The sequence below is a fragment of the Diorhabda carinulata genome, chromosome 3 (assembly GCF_026250575.1).
Source record: "Diorhabda carinulata isolate Delta chromosome 3, icDioCari1.1, whole genome shotgun sequence".
Classification (NCBI taxonomy): Eukaryota; Metazoa; Arthropoda; class Insecta; order Coleoptera; family Chrysomelidae; genus Diorhabda; species Diorhabda carinulata.
In genome coordinates, this window is record NC_079462.1 from 18993869 (window position 1) to 19021317 (window position 27449).

The following is a 27449-nucleotide window of genomic DNA, read 5'->3' on the forward strand; positions in this document are numbered from 1 at the left end:
CGAAAGAAGATATAGTAACAAACGAAGATGATATGAAAAAATGTAGACAATATTTTAGAGATCTTTTAGAAGGAAATGATATCAACGAAGCGGACAACAAAGAGACTGAAGGAAATGCAGGAGTAGTAGAAATCTAAAAAACAAAAGAAGAGATAAGTAGAAAAAAATACTACAAGCAATTTAAAAAATAAAACTCTGAAATCACCAGAAATATAGATTAAATAACAAAAGAAGTGGTAAAAACGACTGAAATGGATATAATAGAGACAATAAAAATTATAATGGACAGAAAAATAATTATATGACACATGAAAAGGGCCAAAAGATTAACAAGTGGTAATAATTACAATATATAAGTGGAAGTGGAATATAAGAAACTACAACAATTATAAATAAATCAAATTACTAAGTAAAGACAGAATACATTTACCAGAATATAATACGTACTAAGAGGAAAACTAGATAAAAAACATAAAAAATTCAAAACAAGGATTTAGATAACAGATATAAACCTCGTAATTAGACAAGTATCTGGAAAAGTAATAAAAGAAGACGGAAAAATACATTATTATTTTATAGATTTTGAAAAAACATTCGACAGATTTAGTGGAAAAGGCTTATAGAATATCCTAGAATACAGAGAAATACAAAAAAACAATGAACGTAGAAAGAAGTTTTATATAAATACACAAAAAATTATTAGGCAAAATGTATCAAAAATGTTCAAAATATTAAAAGGGGCATTCTAAGCCCATTATTATTAACCATAATGCTACTAAATGCATAAGAAAGTAATAATGTTGAAATTTGAATTAAAAATTGAAACTATAGACAACAGACAAAAAATATGAGAATAAACGAAGACGAGACTAACACAGTGATGTATCGAAAGAAAGAAGACTTATAAGATAAAACTAGAATAAGCAACAGTAGAGCAGGTTAAAAACAAAAGATAAACGAGAGGGCTGCAGCGAAACTAGAGCATTTAAAGCAATTTAAGACACAGTTTCTAGCTAAAAAGGAAGTACCAAAATAAATAAAAACAGTAATATTTAATTTAATTTGGATAAGGAACATGGATACTTATTCAAGAACAAAAAAGCGGAAAACAAAGTACAGAAATAAGATTTCTAAGAAAAATAGAAAATAAAACAAGATATAACAAAATTAAGAATAAAATTCAAATTTAAAATCAATTCAAAACAAAATGGGGGAAGTACTATTAGGATGAACTTACAAAAACTAAAAAAGAAGACAAGGGAGTTGGTCAGAAGAAATAAAGATGGGATAAATACAGGAACAGGATTACAGGAAATAAAACAATAGGACAGGATGGAAACAGAAGCCCATGCAATGACTCTAAGAAGCCTTATACGAAGAAATGAAATCAAATATAACTCATTTCCGTTATTTTATAATTATAGAAAAGTTGTAGTATTCTACTCGCGGGTAATAATTATCACTCATTCATATGATTACTACTTGCCTATTCTATCATCGTAAGCAATAACCACCATTACCCCCTCGTTAGAAATAAGCATTTGTTTCATCTCGTCTAATAATTTTTCTTAATTCGAATCTCGTTACGAATGACATAATTTCGTATATTACCATATACCAAATTTTTGTTACACGTTCACCTTCTATTGTTTCAAATAACGAAACAGAATCTTTTTAACCTGCACCTTTTTGAACTAAACTATACCGATTTACATAATATTATTCTAAAACTACATGAAATTATTCTTTGTTTATATTCGTCTATGCTTAACTTTGCGAAAACACGTGAGGATTGTTTAACTTTGAACAACAAGTCATAATCATGATGCCCCAGAATTGTTATGTACTTTGAATTGATTGTTATAACAACATTTAGGAAATTTTCGGTTTAAGACTATTAAGGTACCACATTTCGACCAATTTTAACATCATTCATAACTTTTGATAATGTACCATGAACCTTATGAAACATTTTAATGCGTTCCTACACAAGATATATAATTTATCATTAATTTAGTACTTGTTTGGTACTGTTTGCTTGAAATAATTTTTAATTTCCCATAAACAGGTAAATACTTTCTCTATAGTTCCAAATGTAGAGGATATAATTCGATAATGCATTAAGTTAAAACATTATCTATACAAAAAATGTATTATGGACAAAATGTATTGAAAAAAAATTTTTCAGGAATCTCTTGTGAGTAAAACCACGGAATCACTGGTACTAAGGAATATTCTGAATTATCAACTTCCAACGAATAGTGGTTTTCTAAAGCACACTTTCTCGCATTTATATCAAATATGCCAAATCAAGACATATCAGTATCCTCAAGTAGCCGACCTCGTACTAAGAAACAATCGTTTGAAACAAGCTATCGAAAAAGCAACAGCTGAACAAGTCCAGGATGCTAATAATTCCGACGAAGAATTTTACCAGATGTTATTGAAACGTAACCAAAAACGAGCGAGAAAATTATTGTTTGATATGAGGTCCACGTTATCGGATTTTTTATTGAAGTATGTGTTACGTACTTTTCATACCCATCGTATAATACAAATAGAACTTTTTATATTCAGCGTAGCACATAAATTAAATTACACTTTGTTGTCAAACTCTGTATTATATTTTTTGCAGGTTCACATCTTGGGTTCTATATAAACTACTACCTTGTTTCTTAACTTCTGTCGCAGTACATCCTGGACAAGTGGAAATGCTGAAAAAAGCTGGAAAATCGAGTCTTCCTTTGATTTTCTTACCATTGCATAGATCACATCTTGATTATATATTGATATCGTTCATTTTATTGAACAATAATATAAGATCGCCCCTTGTGGCAGCTGGTGACAACTTAAGGATACCATTTTTTGGGTCAGTATAAAAACAATTATTATAAATACAAGTCAGAAAACTGTGAGTGCAGTCATTAAAGCGAAAAATAGGCTAGAAAACGTGTTTAATATTAAGGGGTGAAATTGTAAAGTGTTTTTGTAACACAATTACCTCAATAAAATCATTTTCATCCCCTTGAAAACCCTACAGCCCTTGCAAACAACCCCTAAATTATAAAAAATACTTTGGTATGGCATAAAAAGATTTAAGTTAAAAGTAAATCATATTGTATGTTCTCTATCTTGATTATCGAATTTTTAACCCCAATTCGACCCTTAAGAACAACCCCTTGATAAAAAAATATATTTGCATGAAATGAAAAGGTTTCCAATTCTCAAAAATGATTATTATATTCTCAAGCTTTTCAACCCTTAAAACTACCCGTAAATTGAAACAGTAAATTTATATAATTACACATTTAAAAATAATTTAATTATAAAGTAAAAAATCACTATTCATTGAATAAAATATAAACTCACAAGTTGTCTAAAACTGTACCAGATTGAATTAGTAATACATTTTAAAAAAATCTACAAGAGCATGACAATGCATGAAAAAAATAAAAAACCCATAGTCATAATTTTTACTCAATTTGCGGAAATAAACTGGTGACATTGTATAGCATATATATGCCTACGTTCCTAAAATATATGAGCCACAATATGTATATATACATAAGACAATAGTTTTGGGTCTCTATTACTGAAATTTTCAGTCTACTAAGTACAAAAAAATACGATTAGTTTTTAGACCATAACTCCTTCAATTTTGAGGCAATCACAACTTATGAAAAACCATTTTAAACGTAATTAAAAGAGCTACAACTTTTTTCATTACAATATAAAGTGAAAAACCTTTTATTTTAAAACGGACTGTGATTGCGCTGCCGCGCACTTTTTTCTTCTGTATTTGTGTTCTGTTCTCCAAATTATTTCTTACTTTGCGTTTTCCTTTCATTTATCTATGTTTCCACAACGTTTTTCTTCCTAGTATCTTCTTTTGTATAAGACTTGATGCCATTTGTCATCGTTTCTTTGTTCTTTTTCCTGTCTACCTCTAACGTTTTATCTTATTTTTAGTTCTCGAGTGGAATTTGTATAGTAGTGTCTCCATCCGTCTAGTATTTATTCTATATCTTTGCAGTTGATTATTTCTGTATTTGATTGCTTCTATTTGCTTTTTTTTACTTCTTAATTATTAAACTACGTCCAACATTCTTTTGTTTATCTTGTGTTTTTGTGATCTGTTCCCTAAATTATTTCTAACTTTGTGTTTTCCTTTCTTCTATTTTGGTTTCCACAGCGTTTTTCTTACTGGTATAATCAATGATCAATGAGACATTGAGGAGTTATTGCTATTTGTTATTGTCTACCTCTAACTTTATATCTTATTTGTAGTTCTTGAGTGGAATTTGTATCTCCATGGGGCTAGTATTCAACATCTTTGCAGATGTTTATTTTTGGCTTTGATTGCTTCTATTTCCTTTTCTCTACTTATTTTTAATTTTTTAACTATGTTCAAACATCAATTATTCATTTTGTGTTTTTGGGATCTATTTTCTTAATGATGTGCTACTTTATGTTTTCCTTTCTATTTATTTTCAATGCATTTTTCTTACAGATATAGTCTTCCATTGTATAAGATACTGAAAAGTTAATACCTTTTGTCATCGTTATAGATTAGAAAATTGTATTCATGATATTGAAGATAAATTCTGAAATATTTTAACTTCCAAAAATGTCCCCTACGAATATTTGAAAACGTTTTCTTTGAAATACTAGCTCATGAAATATTTTGTTTAGGTCTCTACTTCGTGGTCTCGGTGCGTTTTTCATTAAACGTCGCGTAGATCCAGTTATGGGACGAAAAGACCACATATACAAAGCTGTTTTACATTCATACATGAATACATGCTTAAGAGCCGGACACAATATTGAATTTTTCTTGGAAGGTGGTCGTACAAGAACGGGTAAACCGTGTATGCCAAAATATGGTATTCTCAGTGTTATTGTAGAAACATTTATGGATGGTAAGCGATACATAATACAAATGAAGAATTTTATACAAAGAAAATAATGTTTGTCTAACAGGTACTATAGAAGATGCCCTTTTGGTACCAGTAAGTGTAAATTATGAAAAACTCGTCGATGGCAATTTTATTCGGGAGCAATTGGGACAACCTAAGGAAATGGAAACTTTCGGAAATGCAGTCAAGGCCATATGGAATGTTCTAAATAGTAATTACGGTATGATGAGGATAGATTTCAACCAACCTTTTTCATTGCGGGTTAGTAAATTTCGTTATATTTAATTAGGTAATATAATTTTTTTATTTTTATAGGAACTTGTTAAAACATTCAACGTTAATCAAAAAATGGTACCTTCTGGACACAAATCTTTACAAACCCATCCAACTAGAGGGAGTTTATATGGCACAGACGTAGTATCTGAAGAACACAAATTCATTGTAGAAAGCATGTCCAAACATATAATTTATGGTAATTATATTTATTACGATCATGTAAACATGTTTCGCATTATTATTGTTGATAGAATTCAATAGAGCAGTTGTAATGCTTGACGTGAGAGCAACCAACACTCATTCCAATATTCCAATAGAAGAGATGAAAACACCAGAAATCTTGTATCTGTCCTTTTTATTACAATCTTATAATGAATTGCACATTTTTGACTTCTCATCTCATATATATATATATATATATATATATATATATATATATATATATATATATATATATATATGCATCACCAATGATTAAACATTAAGTATCTGGTATCTGTATCGATTTATATTAATGATTCATATTATTCCAAAACTGTTTGGTTGAAACACATGAGGTATTGTTATATTACATAACCTAAAAATCACCTTTTCTCCGCTAACTTAATTATCTTGATGTGAAATATGTTTTCTAGCTGCAGTTAATGTTGAAACTGAATGTCCTAAACATATGTGGCTTGGCTATTAAGTTGCTTTTTTATGGAAAAAGCAAGCACAAGAGGGTAAACCCTTTTACTGTGAATATCGATTTTCGAACTTCTGTAGGTTGTAGTGTTCAGGAAAGACGTTCCTTGGTAGCTGATTCCACAGGTTTGCACTGCTCCAAACGAATGAGTCCCGATAAATTTAGATTTGAGCGTCTATAAGCGCACTCGGTGTTCATGAGCCACGTCTGCCTATCGAGTAGGTCTTGCAAAAACAGCTCTAGGCGGTATTATGCTGGACAGCTCGGAAGAGTATTTGCCGTGGTAGTATCGGTTAAACAGAGTCAGGTGGGCGATATATGCTTAAAACCATCCAAGTTTCTGTTCAATTATAGATCACCTATAAGTCGAACTGATCTCTTCTGTGAGATAAGCCCCATAAAGGGCTTGGCTGCCCTCGCTTTAGCGAGCTTATCAGATATTTCATTTCCCTTCGTTACGGTGTGTCCCGGAATCCATTGTAGGGTAACTTTATTTTTCTTGCCTAGCTTGTTTAATTTTATCAATCCATCCCAAACGAGTTTGAATTTTATGATATTGGAGCTTAGAGCTCTAATGGCTGCTTGACTATCGGACAAGATAATAATCTCCTGTTTGCGATAGTTCCTCTCTAGATTGAACTGAACGCATTTTCAATTGCATAGATTTCTGGTTGAAAAATGCTTGGTGCGCTGCCAAGCTTTCAGAGTGTTTCCTTCTGGGCCCGTACACTCCTATTCCAGTTCTGTCTGCTGTTTTTGATCCATCCATATACCATTTAATGGCATTTCTGTTCATTTCTTGTATGATGTTTTGACCCCACTTACTTTTACAGTTACTATTATTGAGGTGAAGTTTTTCTCAAAGCTAAACTTTTTCGATGCAATGTCCTAAGGCATGTCCCAGGGTTGGTCATTATTTAGGAACGGGTTATTTTTGATGATTCCATCTCTGAACATTCTAAGTAATGTTTTCTCTGCCATGCTTTCCAGTGCCTTGTAGTTGTTGTGTTTGTGAACGTTCAAGAATGTGTTTGAAGAACCTTTAAGAATATTCCAGAGAGAATCATATTGATGTGCGAGCCCCGTCCCATTTCAGTTGGCCCACTTAGAAAAATTCGAAATTATTAAACTTTATTTTAAAATGCCAAAAAGTAGCTGTTAGTAAAATGTTTTAAACTTTCAGTTTTACATCTAAAATAAGTTTTGGATGAATATTGTCAAATATTTTGAATGATATTTAATATGATGGAAATAATAAATAGCTCTTGTTGATAATAATTTTTTATGCATATACAAGGGTTCATTGTTTCCAAAATTGTGTTCAAACTTTCGTTAGGTCTAAAATACGCAAATAATAAAGTAGGCTGTGTAAGTACATTTTCACAAAATATTTTTATTTAAGTGACAGATAGATTTTTGAAATAATAAGGTGAGTATAACTTTTAAAATGGGTAGAGGAAAAGTTATTGATGAAAAAATTCGATTAATCATAATAAACTTATTCAAAAATGGGAAAAAGAACTCAGAAATCGCGAAAGTTGTAAACATGTCAAAATACAGTGTTCGAAATATAGTTCGCTTGTATAAATCAAATGGTTCGATTGTCCCTAAACGCCGGTACGTAAGAAAATCGAAATTGTCAGACAAAGATAAACGAGCGTTAAAAAGAATAATTTAACAAAACAGACGTGCTAACTTTGGTCAACTAAGTATACTTTGGAGTAATGCAGTGGGTAGGCGGGTTTCAAAATCCACATGTCATAGAGAGGCTCGAGAGAGAGAGAGAGTTTAGAATTTCGGACATACAATGTGAATTTTGTAACACCTTAGTTTAATGCATATTTTTCTAAATTTAAATTTTCTTCACATAGGCCATTATTGACTCAATCCAAAAGAAAAATAGACTTAAATGGGCCAAAGAGCATAAAAATTGGAATTTTGAACAGTGGAGCTGTATATATTGGAGTGATGAGTCTCGTTATGAAGTTTGCGTGGGTGACGATCGAAGTAGAGTTATTCGCCATTAAAATGAAGCTTTTCATCCAGATTGTTTGAAGCGGAAAGTAAAATTTCCGGCATCTGTGATGGTGTGGGGCTCGATATCTGCAAGAGGAGTGGGAAAACCGCATTTCATAAACGGAATTGTCAATACTGTACCTGGTACATGGATATGGATACAAGTACCTGGATATTTCGGAAGAATCATTGTTGTCAACAAGAGAAGTAACTTTAACTGCTGGGAAATCCTTTATTTTTCAGTAAGATGGAGCAGCATGCCATAAGTCAATAAATGCCTTAAAATGGTTCTCAGACCACAATATTCCACTTGTAGAGTGGATTTCAAGTAGTCCAGATTTATCACCAATAGAAACACTTTGGAATGAAATGAAAAAGCAGTTGCGAGCAAATCCAGCTAGAACAGTCATGGAATTAAAAGAAAGACTACAAGAAATTTGGGATGATTTTACTCCCAAATACTGCCAGAATTTAATACCATGCCTCAAAGATTTATTAAAAATAAAGGGGATTTGACGCAATGGTTACTTTTAAAAGTATGTTTAATATTTAAGCTTTTCTGATTACATTTGGTTTTTGTTTTTTTTTTGTTTGTAATTATAACATATGTTAAGACTTGTAAAAGTATCTAAAATGTTTATAGAAAATATAAAGTGCTCAAAAGGAAACAATTTTCCGGTTCTTAATAGCTGAAAAAGCAATAATTAGTAATTTTTTTCAATTAGGCCAACTGAAATGCGATGGGGCTCGTATTAGAATTTGAGAGAAAGTGGTCATTAAAATTTCAACTCTTCTATCACATAGAGAAAACATTTGATTTCCTTCATATAAAACTGATTGTATCCTTCAAGGTTAATAAAGGATTTCTAATCAATTTTAATATAAATTACTACTACTAGTTACATAGAAATTTTCTTTTAGATTGTGCAAAATCAACTTCAGTAATGTCTACAAATGCTGTAGCATTTTTACTACTTACTAAATACAGGGAAGGTGTCAGTATTGAAAGGTTAGTTATAGCATTAGATGATTTGAAAAAAGATCTGCAATATGCTAGGAGAGATATTGGCTTCAGTGGTGATTCAATAGATGTTATAAATTATGCTGTAAGTATTTCTGAAAAAGTTTTTTTGTGAATTTATTCTATTGGAGTTATTAGTAAATGTCAAAATCTCAAAGTTAGCATACTCAGTTTCATATATCCCTCATGTTACAAAACAGACTGAAGAGTAACGAATCCTAGTTTTCCAAATTCAAGGAGATAATAGTTATAATACGTACTGAACTTATCTTTCAGGTAGATATGTTAGGTCCAGGATTAGTTAGAAAAGAAAAAGTAAATAATGAGGATATAATCAAACCTATAGCGATATTACCCAACGTCATAGAACTAGCATATTATAGTAATACTTTAGTTACACATTTTGCTCTTGAATCGGCAATTGCGATAGCGATAGAGGCTTTAGACACCACATCTGGTAGTGTGGTTTATCAAGATTTAATGGAAAACGTGCTAGAGATCTGTGATATTTTACAGTTTGAATTTTTATTTTGCAAACCATGCCAAAATATTGAAGAAGTCGTTGCCAGCTGCTTAGACGATTTGTTATATAGAAAACAAATATTTTTGGTGGTAAGTGTAATTTATTTTTAGTTGATTTAACCACTCCATATATCTACGAGGTTGGTCCCTGAAGTACCTGGCCCAACAAAGAAAACACAACAATTTTGGAAACAAATATATTTATTATTCAATGTAATCTCCTTTTAGCTCCATATATTTCTCTTAGCGATGTTCAATAAGTTCTATATTTTATAATAAGAATAAGGCCATTTTTCTTCCATTTCTTCACTCAAACATTGCAATAAGTTCGCATAATACTCACCATTGATATTTTTTCCTTTTTCAAGATAGTCAAAGAAAATCCCTTTTTAGTCCATTGTTTTGATTTTTCTTTTTCTTTCGGCTTTATTTTTTTGAAACATCTCCAAACACTTGATGGAAACATCTTCACAACACTGTTTTTGTTTCATTGTGAGCAAAGGTGGCACCCATCTTGCGCTTAGCTTTGTCATGTCCAAATTTTCAGTTAATATGCGATGTACCGTGCTTTTTGAAATGTCTGCTAGCTCGCGCATTTTCACTCAACGATCATCAAGTACCGATTGTGGATGTTCTTCTTCAACATTTCTGGAGTCGTCACTTCATTTGGTCGACCACTGCGATACTGGTCTTCGTAAGTCGTACGGCCTCGTTTAAATTCTGCTACCCAATATATACTGTTGATAACAAAGGAGCAATCTCGCCCAGAGTAGAATCTAGTTCAACTTTTATATTCGTTGGGTTAAGACCTTTTAAATAAAAGTATTGTATCCAATAATGATGACCAATTTTTTCCATGTATACAAATACACTGAAAACGTTCACTATACACAAATATCAAACAACGTGGCGTCTTCAAACTTGGATCATATGTTGTATAGATTGTGTACTTTCTAATATGGTGGTATTTTTTTAAGCAACTACCGCCATCTCTAGTTTACACCAAGTACTTCTGGGACCATCCTCGTAGTGTATGAATTTGGTTTAAATTGAAATATAAATTGTAGTATTTCATCATTTATGTTTAAATCACTTGCAAATAATTCTATGAATTTCATTTTTTTAAGGTTCAGTTATTTTTTATCTTAAATATTGACAAGAAAAAACAGAACATAATAAAAGTAATACCTTTATTCAATTTGTAAAAATAGAGACATTTTGACGATTATAATAAAGCTGAAACATGTAAAGAAAGAAATGAAATTAATTGAACAATAGGTGTGGTTTCATCATTCATACAGAATACTTCCAATCAATGTTCTTGAACTAAATTCTGCAGTTGTAAATTTCGAGATTTCATCCTTCTATAAAAAAGCCTAAAACATGTCCTATGGGGTTTCAATATGGACTATTTGCTGACCAGTTTATTTCCTGAATGTACTCTATAACAATCTTTGCTATGTGAGGGCGTGCATTTAAATCAAGTCATCACCAATAAACAGAGCATAAGGATTAACATCTTGATCCAAAATGTCTGTTTTATATTTTTCTACAGTTAATAATTCCCTATCTAGTGGTACTGATTCCAAACTATCTCTCAAGAATCTTTTGAATCAAAGCATAACAGAGTCTCTTCCAAAATTTGTCGATGTGTTTATATTATATTTATTTGAATTAATCAGCAAAAGCAAATTTGGGCCAGAGACAAATCGTCAGTCATATATTTTCACTATACTCTGGTAAAGTGAAGTGTTAATACAATGAAACAGTTAAGTTGATTAAATATTTTCCTATCTTCCAATACTGTATGTAATAAAAACTTTTGTCCAAATCTATAGAAGTAATACAATTAAAATTTCTGGACCCATTATTACAATGTTACAATTAATATTCATTATTAATGTTAATATAGTGGCAGTAAAAAGTGTTGAAAGAAGTAACATAATGAAAAAGCCACACTCAACTATAAATTCTTGATTTTTGAAAAAATACTAAATATATAACCATATTTTTGATGTTGCAGGATGAAGATGAAGAGACAGATTTAATTAAAAGAAGCAGACGATTAGCAAAACAATTTGATGAAGACAATGAAGAAGAAAAATTTCCACAGAAAATATATAAAATGAATCCCAATAAAGAAGCAGTAGACATTTTAAAATATTTGAGAGTACCTATTATACCTCTATTGGAAACTTATGCTATCACTGCTTTTACATTGGAGAAATTAGTTGGTCGACAGCTGTTTGAAAATGAATTGATACATGAAGTATTAGAAGAAATGAAGGCAGAGTTATCTTGTGGTGGTATAAAATATGGTAAGTAGCTTTTAAAGAAATTGCTAACGGTTTTTAATCTGTTACACTACAAAGATGGCACCACAATTATTCCTCTATTCACAATCTTGAAAATCAGAAAGTATTGGATAGTAATCTCCGGAAATAAAACTAAGAAGCTCTATAATCCTAAGCATCCCTCTAAATATTGTAATAACGAAATATCCTGTACCTCATTTAATAGGAATAAGTGTAGTAGATCATTGATTGATCCATTTGCCATTTCAAAAATATGAATATGTTATATCAACATTTAGAATATTACTCATTCATGTGGTTTTTTGTTACCAGAAGGTATCTAGATATAAATCAAAGTAATTATGGAGTGTAGAGGTATGTATGTATATATAGATTTGGGATCTCTTATAAACTGCCACTAAAAGGATCTATTGTGTCCCTCTCTCTTCTCTTCTATTTCATACGCTCCTAGGTGTAGTGCGCTGGAGTTCCGTAGTGTTTCACGCATCGAGAGAATGTGGATAGAGGGTTCGTTCTCTGTGCAATAAAATCTGCATCTTGCATTATATGGTGGGTCTAGCGTCTTCAGGTGTTTGTTTAGGCGACAGTGTTCTGATAGAACTCCTGTTAGTATTCGTAGATTGTTCTTACTTAGGTTGATATAAAGAAAAGTTGAAAAAAGTGTCCAGCTGAAAACCTTCCAGAATGGCATTGTAGACAAATGGTACGGCATGAATGTAGCAATTGTAGTTGAATTGAAGTATGCCGAATTAAAAAAAATGTATATCATTTGTGATTGAAATTTTCAACGACTTGTGTTATAAAATTTACCCTGATTCTAATGTGGCACCACCCTTTTCACATTGAGACGAACACTTTTCCATACACATAGACAATTCTCCTAACCTCCATAAAAATAATAAATACTGGAACTGGTACTTCTATATAGATCTTTTCAATTATTCGGATAGATGGCTTTATTAATGATATCTGTTCGCTATATACTGATGTTTCTTTGTTATTAGCAAATTTACATTGTTATTTTATGCGCATAAAATAAATAATGCAGTATAAGCCTATGCGAATCTAATCTGTGATACTCAAATTGGTACATACATACATAAATTTTTTGGAGGGTATGAAAAAGCTACTGTTTGAGATTAAGATGTTTCAACAGGCCAACCAAACCATTCGAGTATTGCAGCGGTTGATTGAAGGAAAGTCTGTTTGAAATACCCAATAGTATAGCATAGTGCATTTCATTTTTTGAGAAGACGATTTTTTTCTGTCAATTTTTTGGAAATTTCTGTCTTGTATTCACATTTTTCTTAGTAAAGAAGTAAATTGATTCTATTCTATTTTTCAGCTGAAAGTATATCTGTTGATACAATAAAAAATGCCCTAAAACTTTTCCAAGATTGGCATATACTAGAGTGCCATTCAGAGAAGAAATTGAGGCTATACTATCTTGTAGAAGAACGAGATGATTCTGATTCCGTTTTAGCTCTATACCAGCGAATAGAAAGATTCTTATAAAATAAATGAATTCTTGTATATATGGATGAAGAAAACCAACGGTATTATTTCACTTGATGTTTATTATTACTTACAAAATAGTAATCTGGATCATTCAACAACACAACTAGTAGTTTGTAACTTGGGCAAAGGTAAAAAAGATTTAGAGTCTGTATAAATTCAAAAAGAGGGAGATAGATGGTAAAATAATTCTTGAATCGGTTGCTGTATTCGTTAATACGCTCATTTTGTGACAAGTTGTAATCTATCAAAATTATTGTAACAATAAATTGCTGCATTTGCAACATCAGTAATTTTAGATATATCATTTAATAACACGTGTCAACACAAAATTTGACTTTGACTCCAATGTGTAAAATTTCCATTGTTTAGGTCGTAATTACACGAAAAAAAATACATATAACATAAAATAGTTTGCTCTTGTGTTTAGAAGATCGACTAAACGATATTTTTTAAAATTTGTGGTTTTAATGTTTAATTGAGGAGAGTACAATAAATGTGTTTCTAATTTTCATCAAGCTTTACTATCAAAATAGCTCACAAAAAAGTGAAAAATACTTAGCTTACACTTTTACTTTTTCTTATATGTTCATAAGTACTTTCTCTATAATCCCCAAATAGACCAGTGGAGGTTTGAATATATACTATACAATTAGAAAACAATAGTTTTTTTTCTTTGAATAGAAATTTTTTCTTATTTCAATATGTTTTCAAAAAATGTATATATTTATAGCCTTTGATCACTGCATGTAATAACGTACAAACGTACCAAACATTATGTTCCAAATTCAATTTTTATTTATTCCATAATCGTAAGTTGTTATTGTTTTTAAATATATTTTTATCTATGATTCACTGAAAAATGGACGGAATAATTTTTCTGTAAATAAGGTTTGTTATTTAGTTTACATATTATTTTAAATAATTTATTAGAATGAAATTGTTCACAATAATTAGCATAGAGCTAGAAATTTTCACAATTATCTCCCATCATGTTTTCATTGTATTGGCCTTGATAACGCTTATAATGTCCTGATGAAAACGTTCTCCTTGCTCTTCTGAATACGCTCTCTTATTGTTTTTAAATTTATCTAAATGGGTGTGGAGCATATGAACTTTCAATGACATCCTGCAGCCTCATGGCAGTAAACTTTTTTAGCATATCTTCAACTAACTTTTCGTAGTTTTCAACTTCGTTTTTCCTAAAAATCCAGAAACTACTGTTTAAAAACTGTTCTAGCTTTAAGTACGATTCAGTAACTTCTGAAATTGTTTATCAGCGAAAATTTGCCTAATTTGCGAACCAACAAAACCACTGCTTTAACCTTTGCTTCTGATAACTTAGGAAAAAACTTTTTCAACTATCCAAAAGCTTCTGAGGTTTGATCGAACTTTTTAACAAATTGTTTCATCAACCCTAGCTTAATGTGTAGAGGCGGCATTAACACTTTTTCCAATTCAACAATTGAATCATATTTTAGGTTTTATTTTCCGACACAAAATTCTGTTCTTACAGGCCATGACTGTTGAATCTAATGCTTAGCATCCGCTCTGTAGTCCCATAAAAAATCCGACCAATTTGAAATCTCCAATCGGCTGCCAATTATACTTGTCATAATTTACTAATTTAAGCAAAATTTTAACACTTTGATAATTATCTTTTAAATGTACGAAATGGAAGAGATGGAAATTAATTTTCGTTGTGTAATGAAACAGCTTTTAAGCTTTTTATAAAGTTGCCAATGAATAAACGCCATTCGCTAGGAATGCCAATTTCTTCGAACATACCTTTTATTTTGTTACAAAAACAAAGTCAATTTTCTTAAAAAATGTTTCATGCTAAGTTCGCTGATCATTGTGATATTAACATCAGCATGTAAGTTCCACTGTTTTAAACGAGAGCCTAAAAGCTCTGCTTTATTTTTTGGTAATTTCATATCTCTTATTAAGTCGTTAAAATTTTCTGTAGTTATAAGATGGTGTTTTAGTGGTTTTGGTACAGGTAAAAATGCCTTATCAGAATTACTTCTATTAAAATTAAGCGATGAGCTACTTTGTTTAAGATAAGTTTTTTTTCGATGGATCAAGTACTGGTCATCTTAGGTCATGTACACTTGGAGCAGTAGAAGATTCAAGGTCGGGATATTCAATAGGTTTTGTATTTTTTCCTCTACGTCTTTGACTTGGATTTACAATGCAAAAGTAGCAGTCATGGATGTGGTCTTACGGTTCTCGCCATATTCTTGGTATTCCAAATTTCATAGACCTTTTCTCACTTCAATACTAACCTGAAATAAAGTTATAAAAATTAATATATCTATAAGATTTGATTTAAAGATAAATTAAATATAGCCCACCTTCCAAACATCTTTTACTATAACTACAAGCAACATGTGGAGCCCATGTGAATGTAAAAACCCTACTCTGATCACGCAGTATTTTCAAATATGTTACAACTAATTGAAATTAATAAAAAATTAAAATGAGTATTATTTCTATAAGGATCACAAAAGCAAACTTTATATTTAAAAAAGGTATTTTCTTTTCGTTTTTGTGTATACTTGACCGAAAAATCATAATATAAACTTTAGAACCAGGAACGAAAATTTTTTTGTTGAATCGTGTAATTAATCTTTGCTTTATTGGTGCATTTGTACTTCATGAGCTTAATATTATATAAACGAATAAGTGTTAATCTACCTATATGACACATTTTGTGTTTTGTTGTAGAGACATTGATAAATAAAATTATTCTATTGACTCAAATATATTCTTCAATAGTATCTGTGAGTTAGTGACAATACTGTTAAGTACCCATACCATATATTAGTTTAGTAATAGGTTTGAAGTTCTGTATAATTTTGTACATTAAGAGTTATGTGGTTGCGTTTTTTTTTATACAAATTGCTAAAAGAATACTGCATTTTATTAATGTGGAATACTGTGATACATGATTTGATATGTTGTCGAATTGGTATTTTCTTATACATAAAAGTTATTGAATAATAAATACTTTGATAACAATAATTTCGTTTTATTATATTAATAACCCACTTTGATAAATTGAATATTAGAATTTCATCTGATGATGGAGTGTAATACTATTCAATTTGCTAACATCGCTTTGAATTATAATATAATAAACTGGAATATAACACAACTATCGGCAATACTTTTTTTCCAAAACAACTAGGTTCAAGAAAAACAGTTGAAATTATGTTGTACGTTACTTTGTAAATGGGCAGTAAAGCGCCAAAGGGACCAATTTGGAATAATTTTAATATATTTTCAAGGTTTACCAAATTTATTGAACATATTAATAAGAAACTAAACAAAATTGTTATTAATGTTGTAGTTACAAGGTTTGTTATTTATTATCGTCGCGTTTCTAATTTTTAATTGACTCTATTTACACTTTTTGATTAATTGTGGCTTACAATTGAATTTCAGTTTTCAACAAACATCAAAAACTAATTTCAGCCTAGAAAATAATACATCATTGTGTACTTAACACACAATGTTTACATTACACTGATACTCATAATTACACTGTTTGATGCGAGTTTCTATAACCAAGGTATCATCTTCAAAGACTGAAGGTACACCCGTTTACTTTGTTACAGTGTTCAGTATGAATATATCATAACTCCAATCATATTTCGTTTGGCTTATCATTTTGATACACTCCTTCACAGCAATCATCACTAAAACAAAAATATTTTGACTCATTACTAAATAAAATACTGTTCCTTTGTCATTTTCGCCAGTTTCCCATTAATTTTTGGACAAGATGCTGCTTTATTCGGTCTAAAATAAGTGAATTCGATTTCTACAAATTTTATTTTGACTACTTCAGTAAATACACCTGTGAAAAAATTGTTACTGCTTCTCACAACACCTGTAGTCGCCAAAATTGATTTTGATTATTCATTGTTACCCTATAGTAGCATTGTACAAGTTTTCACTCTCTTGATATGGTTTCAGTATTCTAGATATAGTAGATTGTGTCACTCAAATTTGTTCCAAAAGTGCTATGGCATCAGCATATTCCTCAGTCTTAAGATTTCTATTCTCATGGACGTGTTGGATCTTTTCAATTCATAAAATCTTGACAGTAAGTACTTATAGCAACGAATAAAGTAATTTAACCATATAAAATTGCATTTCGATAGAATCATCTTAACATTTGGACAATATTATAAAAAGTACAGTGCTCCATACATCACAGTCAACACAAAAATTTTATCTCAAAACATTGAAAAGATATTGTAAATATTTATCTTTAAATATCAGTAAATTTTCACAAACAGCAACCTCGGGTATAGGGAGGGTCTAGGGGGACTGAAGACCCAGGCCCCGAGTAGATGGGACCTAGAAAAATAACTAATTTGATAACTTTTTTTTATTTTAAATATTGCATTTTCTCCAAAAATTATTTGGAAATTTAAATGAAATGTAAGATATTAAAAACCCAACGGAAAGAGATTGAAGTAATGTAATTTAATCCATACACCAATTTTTTACTGTATGTAATAATGTTATATTCTAAATAATAATAAATTATATATTCCATGCATTCAAAATGTAAGTTGTGACAAACTCCCACATCTCTTGGCAATTTATACTGTTGCAATGTATATCACTCTACAAAGGTAGGCAAGTGATTGTCACTAACAAGATTTTACATTGAAGGATATGAATTTTGATAAGATAATTGAAAATTTTGCCACACCTAAAACAAGAAAGAATTTTCTTAAATATAAATTTTGTATAGTTTATGAAATAAGATTTTAATTTATTTTTACTTATAATTTATATTGTAAACTAATATATTACAATTAAAAAAGTTAATTGAGTAGATTCTTGCACCAGGCCTCTGTACTTCTAAATCCAAATCTGCAGTCCAGTATATTAATCACTCCTTCAGATCACAGATTTTTCCCATTTTTCAATCACTTAAAATATGAATTGGATTTTTTCTATTATTTTTCTTGTCTTGGTTTATATCAAATTGAATATAAGAATTAAATCTTTATTGATTTTAATTATAGAATTTCAAATCTCAACAAATCGTAAAGATATTCATAAATATATAAAACTTTATAAATATCTACAAACTGTTTTAGACAACAAAATTTGGAATATACATTAATGAGATCTTGACTTTGACAAAATAATGTCCAGTACACCTTGTGGACTTGGATGCTGTGCAACACCAAAGACAGGAAGATTTGCTTCTTTCATAGATAATTCAGTTGTAGGACCAATAGGTATTAACTAAAATAATTTAAATAAATATATATTCCCACACAGGAATTTGAATCTATTAAATAATTTTTTGATTGGAAGAAATCAGAAATTACAGTTGTAAAACTATACTCACTTTAGAAATAGTAAAATTCTCAACTTTTCTAAGATGCTCTAATGTGCTGTGTACACCTGAGGGACTAAAAAATATTACATATTCTGGAATTAGTGTGAAATTATCAGTAGCTTCTCTCATCTCATCCAAAATATTCGGATTGTTAATTGTATCATAAGCCAAAACGCTCTCAACTGTTATTTCATTTGTTCCTTTCAGTCCGCTGAATGTGTCCCTCTTTAAATTTCCATGAGGGTACAAGAATGGCATTTTATATGAACAATTTTCTGAAAAACACTTTTTTAATGTTTCGTTCAATAAGTTGCAGCATTTAATATGAATTATAACTTTCTATACATAAACGTCTACCTTTCAAAATAAAATTAAGAAGGTTTTCTGCACTACCAGATTCCTGTCCTTTACATTCTAATCCTAATTTTTCTAAAGCTTCCTTGGAGGTTGCTGCACCTACAGCAAAATTCTTTTTCAATTTCCATGAGGAAATATCGGCCTGTGAATTTTGATAAGCTAAATATACTGCTTGCACACATCGAGGACTAGAAAATATAATTCCTGAGTAACAATCACTACAATTAAGTTTTTTCGTCAACAATTCAAGATTTTTGTATTGGAAAACTAATGTGTTCACTTGTTTAACTGCAAAACCATTTGCCACTAAAAGTTGCTCATATTTATCTACAGATTGTTCCTTAATTTGTGTTTTTAATAATAAAACAGTGTTTACTTCGAGATGTTTAGGACTCATCTTTTATTTACAACTTTTCTAAATAACCTACATAACCTTAATTTCCTTCTCCGATAATTCCTTTGATCTTCACCTTTCGAGTATTCAGTTAGTGCATGGTGAATATTATTCTATGTAGCGTTATGTAAACAATTATATTATATACATTATAAAAATGTTTGTTTTTTCGTTTCTATAATTTCCTGTATTCGAATAAAAACTAATTTTGAAATAAAAATTTCGTCATACTGAACTTACCGTTAAGCACAGAACATACCCTATGTTCTGTGCTGGTAACTTTAAATTTTTTGCGTATGATAATTTTGTTTATAGTATATAGGTTGAAACGTCTTGAACTGGAATAATTATAATTGTTCAATTATTAAAAAAAATATAAATTTTGAAAGTGTACTGACAAGTAATAATTTTTATTTCCGTACATGTACAAAATATATAACTAGAAACAAAAAGTTTATTGTACTTATTGTCACATACAAATAATAATATCTGAATTACGTGAAGTAGATACTTATAACATCGAGCTACTATTAAAGATAGGGGGAGTGAGGTATGGGAGATTGTTGAAGTGGGTCCGAACTATTGATAGAGTGAGAAAGAACATCAGTTTACCACCCTCTATCCCTTTTTAATTTATTTTGATTGGATTTTCAATATTAACTCTATGCATAAAACAACAATAAGGAGCGGCTAAAGAGAAATAGACAGTAGTAAATTGATCCTCATTGTCTTTTTTCCAATAGTATAATTCCAGTTACATATCACTTTATCTATCTTTAATATTAAGTCTACGAGTTAAAAGCAGTCAAGGCACTGATGAAAAATATAACCGTTGTCAAGTTCTGTGTCAACAAATTCCGATTTCTTGAAAGATATTGTGTGAGATAAAGTTCGAAAACAATTTAAATCAAGGTGAGTTTAATGAAAATTATAATTGATTGTGGCATCTTTTTTGTTTATATTAGGATGTACAAACAAAAAGATATATTTTTAATATTTGTAGATGATGCGACAATGCAATGTGATATCTGGGCCTCCCAGAACTCGTTTGTCTACTAGACAGAAATTATTTCATGGGCTTTTTCAAGCATTCGTTTACTTATCTCTCCCTTTTGGAACAATATACTTTATACCTACCATGAGGGAAAAACGAGGCGAAGAAAGAATAAACGCTTGAATTTTAAAGTCAATTTTGTTATTCTAATTTAATAATTTACTTAAATACTTAATTCTAATTATAAATTCTGAAATAAAAATTTGAGCAGTAAACCACGAAATTTGAATACATCTTGTCAACCATAATCCTCTTCTAATTGAAGCTACATTTAGGAGCTCTATAAATCTTATTTCAGTTCGTTTTCATTGATAACCAGCTATTAGTTGTCAACGGTTTTATATCGCTTATCACAACTTACGAATGTATCCTCTTGAAAGAACCAAGTAGAACCAATACGTCGTCTCAGGAGGAGGCCACCAAAAAGTAAAATATTAGGTATCTCATTTTTATGATGAAAATATCCTCGATTCTACTGCTTAAGCTTTGCAAACTTGATTTGAAATAATCCGTCATGAGTCGTTTAAGTAAAGAAATAGAGAAACTGCAAGCAATTCTCAACCTTGTTCAGGTTTCTTGATGTTCTCTACAATAAAAATAAGATGAGGATTGGACATCCTTTAACGCTATGAAGACTAAGTATTCGATTTGCACTAAGTTTTAAGGTGGAAATTAGCACTCTTTCTCTTTTCCCATCTATAAGTACAACACCAATCAAAAAGCTTTCCTTGCTTCACAAAAGATGTTTTTTATTTTCAAAACAAAAATCATCAAAATTCAATGAACTTGTAAATAGTTATGATAACATTGTCAGATCTATGGAGCCTCCAATAGATGATTTCTGCAGAGAAGGTAATGTTATTTTTAAGTGGACGTTGAAAATATTTGGTACGCACCAAAAGTAATAATAGGAATGCTCAAAGTCTACACTGATGTGCTATTCATCCTAGTTCAATTCTCAGGTAATTGGCAATTAAGACAAACAATTAATTTAAGCCTTGGAACCGAAAAACCTGGACTCGAGGGATATGCAAGTAATTACTTGTACTGTACTTAAATCAAACTGCGTCTGTTCGCAATCAGTCCAAACTAAAAAATACAACTCAACTCCTATTCAACGTCTACTCAGAGGATATCTTTACGGAAGCCCTCGAAATTTATCCCAACGGAATAAGAGTTAACGGCACTCCTTCGATCAATTTGCGCTGATCGAATATATGATTGTCAACAAAACTAAAGCAGCCAATGAACAACTCTATATGGAAGGCGAAAGAGTCGACTACCTGGGTATAAGTGTTGACTGCTCCATAGATTACCATATAGAAATAATGATTCGAATCGATAAAGCTCATGCTTAGTTTATCAAGATCAAGAAGTCCTCTGATATAGTGTAGAAGCTTGGACTCTCAACTCATATTACGAGCGTGGACCTACCGTAGGATGCTAAAAATATCATGAACCGTGTGACCAATGTTGATGTGATTAATGGAGAAGACAGTAGAGACCCTTAATGATGTGAAAAGTATAGAGCTTCAATATCTTTGCTACATCATGAAAGGTCCTAAATATGAGATCCTAAAGCTCATAACTCAGGAAGACATTGTAGGAAAAATATATATTGCAAGGTGAAGGATATATTGGGGCTTAGGAACCTGAGAAAATTGTTAAGATGGAGAGAGCGAGGTGTAGGAGCTTGTTCAAGTGGAACTGAACGGCTGGCAGTGAGAGAAAGAGCATTGATATACCACTCCCTATATCTCTCTCTTCTATCCGGATTGGATCGAAATAACGTTGTAGTTGTAGTATCACATCATCTGATCCGCACCTTTTAAAGTTGAAATAGCTATGATGATAGCCAATCTCCTAAACGGAGATGGTACATGAAGAAGAAAAAGGCAAATTTAAGTAGATATTATTTTGTCATTATACCAGGATTCAATTCTTTAGTTGTCCTATACTCTTTGTTTGTCTATGTTGAGATATAATGTAGAAAAATGAGGACAAGGACGTTGGATTTTGTTTATCATTATTACTGTGCTGCGGTATAGGTACACGAAAGAATTGTAATTTTAAGTTTATCGAAGTAGCACCATTCAATGCTTTAGTTGTATTTTGAAAACCCACAATTAGGAACTAGATTGAGGGTTAAGTTTTCATGGAAAAATATCGAACCTACACTCATATCTCCGCGTTAAAACTTCCCCCATCGACATCTATGGGGTATAAATGTCAAATTCAGGTTTGACGTATTCATTAGTGTGCTCATTTACGACCGAATGGCTCTAAGTTATGTTTTAACGTTGGAAAAACTAAAATTAATGGTTATGAGCCAGCTCTGATCAAGAAACCAAGTGACACTCTGCAAAGTGAAAATATTCTCAATCTCCAAGACCGTCCGAAAGCAGATGTTTACTAAAGAATATTAAGGTATTAAAGTATTGAGAAGATTTGAACAAGCGATAATTGGCTACTTCATTATTAAAATGCACCAGCTTTCAAAACATTGGGCAACAATATTTAACTAACCTCCAAGTATTTCAACTTCTTCAGCTTTCTAAGTCCTGCTGGGTTTAACTCTTTTCTGATTAACAGTGGATCTGAAATACTACTGGTTCGGGAAAAGGTGTGGCAATTCTGCACTTGGTCTCCCAGGACTGCTCCATAAAGTAGTAACAATATATTCTAATAGGAAGGAAGTATAATGAGGAATAACATCAATGCGTAACTTGAAATAATTTGTTTCAAGTATTTTTTGCAAAGAATACATTTTGTATTAATTTTGGTTGATGGGAAACAGAAACAAGTTGAAATCTTTTCAGTTCTGAAAGCTCCGAAATTTATTTCTATATTTTTATATGTATTTTCGTGCGTTTGGAGAGTATGTACCTAATTTTTCAATCAAAAGAAATATGATTTTATTGAAAGAATATCAAATTTTTGATCAGTTAAAAGATGTTATTTTAAAAAGTACTGTAATATTCCAATTGTCAATTCTTGTGATGCGGTAGTCATTTCTGTAGTATAGCCACTTCCAAAACTAGAAGAAATATTTTGGTGATAATCCCAATGGAGGATAAAAAGATAAAACTTTTTTATCTTTGTTTTCCATATATAGCTCTAACCAAATTGCTATGTTATGTCTATCATTCAATGAGGTAGTTTTTCTTGTTTAGCGTATTCAGGTTCTTTAATTTTTTTGAAACAAAACATATTAGAAAAATTTTCTTACCTGAATAGAATCGAATTGCAGTAGGAAATCAACAAATTCATTTAAGTTTTGGAAATGGAAATAAGAAATGTCTATTATTCCACATAAATTATTTAAATAAACATGAATAAAATGAGACGGAAAACTTAATCGAATCATTGACATGCTACTTACAGTACTATATTATGTACCCAATAAGACGGAAAATATATCCATATCGCTTGTCGATTGATTGGTCACAATTTTCCGTTTCATTTACATCGAAAACCGTAAAAACGTCTAGTTTGTAAAATAGTGATGGCGAATCCCCGTTTATGCATTTCTAATGGAGGCCATCACGCTGGAAATGATGGAATGTTCTTTTGTCACCACAGGAGTGTTCATTTTCCGGTTGGATTGGCGGCCGATAAAAAAGAGCGCGCGTGCAAAGACCATGAAAACGGCGTTGTGCCTGTACCGGCCCTTGGCTTCTATGTTACTCAATTATGAGGGGCGGGATTTAGGGGATGTAACAAGGATCTTCATTGTAAATCATCTAGTAGTGTTAATAATACAGTGGAATCAATAAATACAGGTTTAGCTTTTTGCTTTACTTTTTACTCTAGTGAATGCGTTTTTAAATGTTAATGTTGTATTCATCAGACTTTTTACAGGAAAATAATTGTTATTTTAGTTTAGATGTAAAGTGTTGCTTAATATAGGGTGTCACAAATTGCGGGCCATAATATGCGGAACTAATTTTTTTACGTCGCAACTTTTCTGACCGTAACAAAGTTCAGTACGTGAAGTGTAGTTTCAATTTACCTACCTTCAAACATTTGGTTATCGTTATAAGAAACTCCATATTAATTATATAGGTATATATTTTTTCTAAAGGCAAAGTTTGATGGGAAGCTCTTTTTTGTATTTACCACGAAAAGTCCCGTTACGAAAATGTTTTGCACTACACAGAGGGAAGTAGTTTGTAACGCGATTTGGCTCATTTAACAGATAAACGTTAAGGAAACAGCCTTGTCTTAACGACACCTTACGGCCCTTTAACGTAAACGATACTTAAGACGACGTCAGATCTCTATGTTCTGCACTTTTAGATAAAAAGATTTCGAGTTGACCTCTATCGTATTGTGTAGTTTGTTATTTAGCTTAGTTGCAGACGGTTTAGTTTTACGTTTACTAGATCTACTCCATTTTTAATTTGTTTGAACTAGAATAGCAAACGTTAAATACGAGCCATATCATAAGAAACTTGATCGCTGGATTAATAAAAATTTTGAATTTTGAATACCATTTTTGAACTCTCTTTTCCGGAGTAATGACGATGCAATCAACTTCATAGATAATAAATTTGAAGTAAGGACGACGCCGTTTGATTTCTTTAATTATAAAGGTGTGATGCGTCACGGATATATTCCAGAAATGCAGATGATTAATAAAGAATATTAGTGTGGAGTACTGAAAAGATTGAGTGTTTCATTCAAAAGAGAACGGCTACAGATTTGAGCAGGGGATGATTAGTTGCTTCATCATTAGAATGCAAAAGCGTTCACAACCTTGTGCAACAATATTTAACTAACCTCCAAGTTGTTCATCTTTGCTAAATCCTGTTCGGTATGGCTCTTTTCTGAATAACAATTATATTTTTTATGTAACAATTACTTCAGAATTGTGTTAACATTACAATATGATCTTAAGATCCAGCAGCAATTTACATCTAACTTAAATTACTACTGTGTAAGTAGCTAAGGTCTTACTCTACATCATCCTTAGATTTCTGATACATTTTCTACCCTAATTAACGTACACCTGAACACACTCTGCTTTTGACAATCTCATTTCACCAACTTGCAAGGTTTAATCCTCATGAGTCTTCTATATATTCTTCAATGTTAAGGACCTGGATTACCTCAACATTGGTGTGGTGATGAAGTAAATTTTACTATAGTCTGGTTAACAGTGTCTGTATCCAGATTGTTAGGTTAGGTTAGGTTAGGTTGTGGACGCTACTGTTTCGAATGTATCAAGGTGCATCCACGATGTTCGTTAGTACCTTGTTCTAGAGTCTTTGAATTATTTGTAGACTACTTTGACTAGCACAGCGCCATAGCTGAAACTATCCGACCAGTATTTTGCTGTATTTGGGAATGAGATTCGTTTTTCATGTATGTATGTGGATATATGTTGTTGAACTCTATTGGTAAAGTTCACATGTATAGATTTGAATTCATTTATTATAATCCTTAACTTTTTTGTCCAAGATTGATACCTGTAATTTTTTTGTTGTGTCTTAAAGGCTATTTTCTACTGCTTGTATAGCGGTATCGTCTGCAGAGGTAACTAAAGTGTCATCTTCTAATTTAGGCTGTACAAAAGAAATAGAAGAGGTCCCAAAGCACTGTGCCGAGGCACTCCTGCATTAATTTTCCCAAGTTCAGAGTAGGCTTCCTCTTGTTTAATTCTGAAGTGTCTGTGTGAGATGTAGGATTCTAGGATAACAGAGAACTGTATAGGCAAGTACATTTTCAATTTATATCCTTTTTCCAAAATTTATTAAATGCCTGTGCTACTTCGAGAACTATTGTGGAAACACACTTTTTCTTCTTCTAACGACTTTTCTATGAGATTTGTAATTCGGCGGATATGATCGATCGTGGAGTGACTTTCTCTAAATCCGAACTGATAAGATTGAATCAGATGATTCTTTTCAATAATGGGTTTGAGCTGTTTAAGTAGCAGTTTAGGGATCATGATCATCAATGGCATTTAAGTCTAAAAAATATATTAATTTAATGTGTCAGCTTAACTATTGCGTTACTTGGTATTTGTCTTAGGATTTTACAAATTATGAGATCAAATCTGGGAGCTTTTCGAGAATCTTGTTTTCTTTAATCTTTTTTAAAATTTCTTTAGGATATGCTAGCTTAATCTCTGCTTCTTGTTTGGCAAATCTTTCAGCTTTCAGTTGATTATTTTTTGCACATTTGCCATCCTAATTGGTAGTGTTTGTATAATAGATTTTTTCATTCCTTTAGTGACTTTTAACTGTGTGTTATTTAAATTTGTCTTGTCAATAGGGGTTCTAGATTGGTGCCAATTACTCTTTAACTAACAATGGATCTCCTCTCAAATAGTACTACTTCAGTGACAAAGCAACTAGTACGACGGGTGTTTATTCGATCACTTTTTAATTTGTTTGAACTAGAATAGAAAACGCTAAGTATGATTCGTATTATGAGAAACTTGATCGCTGGATTAATGAAAATTTTGAGTTCTGAATACCATATATTTGAAGATTGTTATTTTCGGACCATTTTCAAACTTTCTTCCCCAGATCAACCACCTTTATAGATAATAATTCTCCATCATTGAGCTGAACCTCACCTATCTTAATGAATTTGAGTGTCCAACAGCTATGACAAAACAAAAATTTTACCAGGGTCTTAAAAACAGGTAGTCACCAGAGCCCGTCTCAAATAGAGGTCGATTCGAGCGTCTGTCTGGTGGAATTATGAAGATTTAGTGTACTTCGAAACCATTCAAGATGGTTGAGCTATAATTGCCGATGCATATAGTGGACAGCTGATATGAATGTATGAAGTTTTTTGTAAAAATATCCAGGTTTAGTTAACCAAAAGCGGGTTCTCCTTCAACAAGATAATTCTAAACCACATATTGTAAAAGTTAAGCGAAATAAGATCGAAGGACTTCGTGGTTATGAACTCCCACCTCATCCAGCATTTAGTAGGAATCTTGTACCGTCAAATTTATTCACAATCATGGCGAAATTGGTGCATTTAAA

The 27449-nt window shown here is 31.3% G+C and overlaps 2 protein-coding genes and 1 long non-coding RNA gene across 7 annotated transcripts in view; 2 read left to right on the top strand and 1 right to left on the bottom strand.

Moving 5' to 3' along the window:
* Positions 1-16293, top strand: part of LOC130891083 (glycerol-3-phosphate acyltransferase 1, mitochondrial) — a 57767-nt gene extending 41474 nt beyond the window's left edge. For all 5 annotated transcript variants that reach the window (XM_057795620.1, XM_057795619.1, XM_057795618.1 and 2 more), the window contains exons 4-12: positions 2189-2517; positions 2636-2869; positions 4693-4919; positions 4981-5177; positions 5232-5388; positions 8815-8999; positions 9191-9526; positions 11460-11754; positions 13097-16293. In XM_057795620.1, coding sequence (XP_057651603.1) covers positions 2189-2517; positions 2636-2869; positions 4693-4919; positions 4981-5177; positions 5232-5388; positions 8815-8999; positions 9191-9526; positions 11460-11754; positions 13097-13266 — 2130 coding nt within the window. In that variant the 3' untranslated portion in view covers positions 13267-16293. The remainder of the gene's footprint in view (positions 1-2188; positions 2518-2635; positions 2870-4692; positions 4920-4980; positions 5178-5231; positions 5389-8814; positions 9000-9190; positions 9527-11459; positions 11755-13096) is intronic.
* A 2058-nt stretch (positions 16294-18351) lies between these two features.
* On the bottom strand, positions 18352-19435 carry LOC130891085 (uroporphyrinogen-III synthase-like). Its single transcript, XM_057795623.1, has 3 exons — positions 18998-19435; positions 18650-18915; positions 18352-18543 (listed from the first exon to the last, which is right to left on the bottom strand). Exons 1-3 carry the CDS (start codon positions 19392-19394, stop codon positions 18415-18417), a joined length of 792 nt encoding a protein of 263 aa, XP_057651606.1. The 5' UTR covers positions 19395-19435; the 3' UTR covers positions 18352-18414.
* Positions 19436-20239: 804 nt separating this feature from the next.
* On the top strand, positions 20240-20660 carry LOC130891416 (uncharacterized). The gene is made up of 2 exons (XR_009058906.1): positions 20240-20303; positions 20395-20660. It is a non-coding gene; the product is annotated as an uncharacterized LOC130891416 (long non-coding RNA).
* The last annotated feature ends 6789 nt before the right edge of the window (positions 20661-27449 follow it).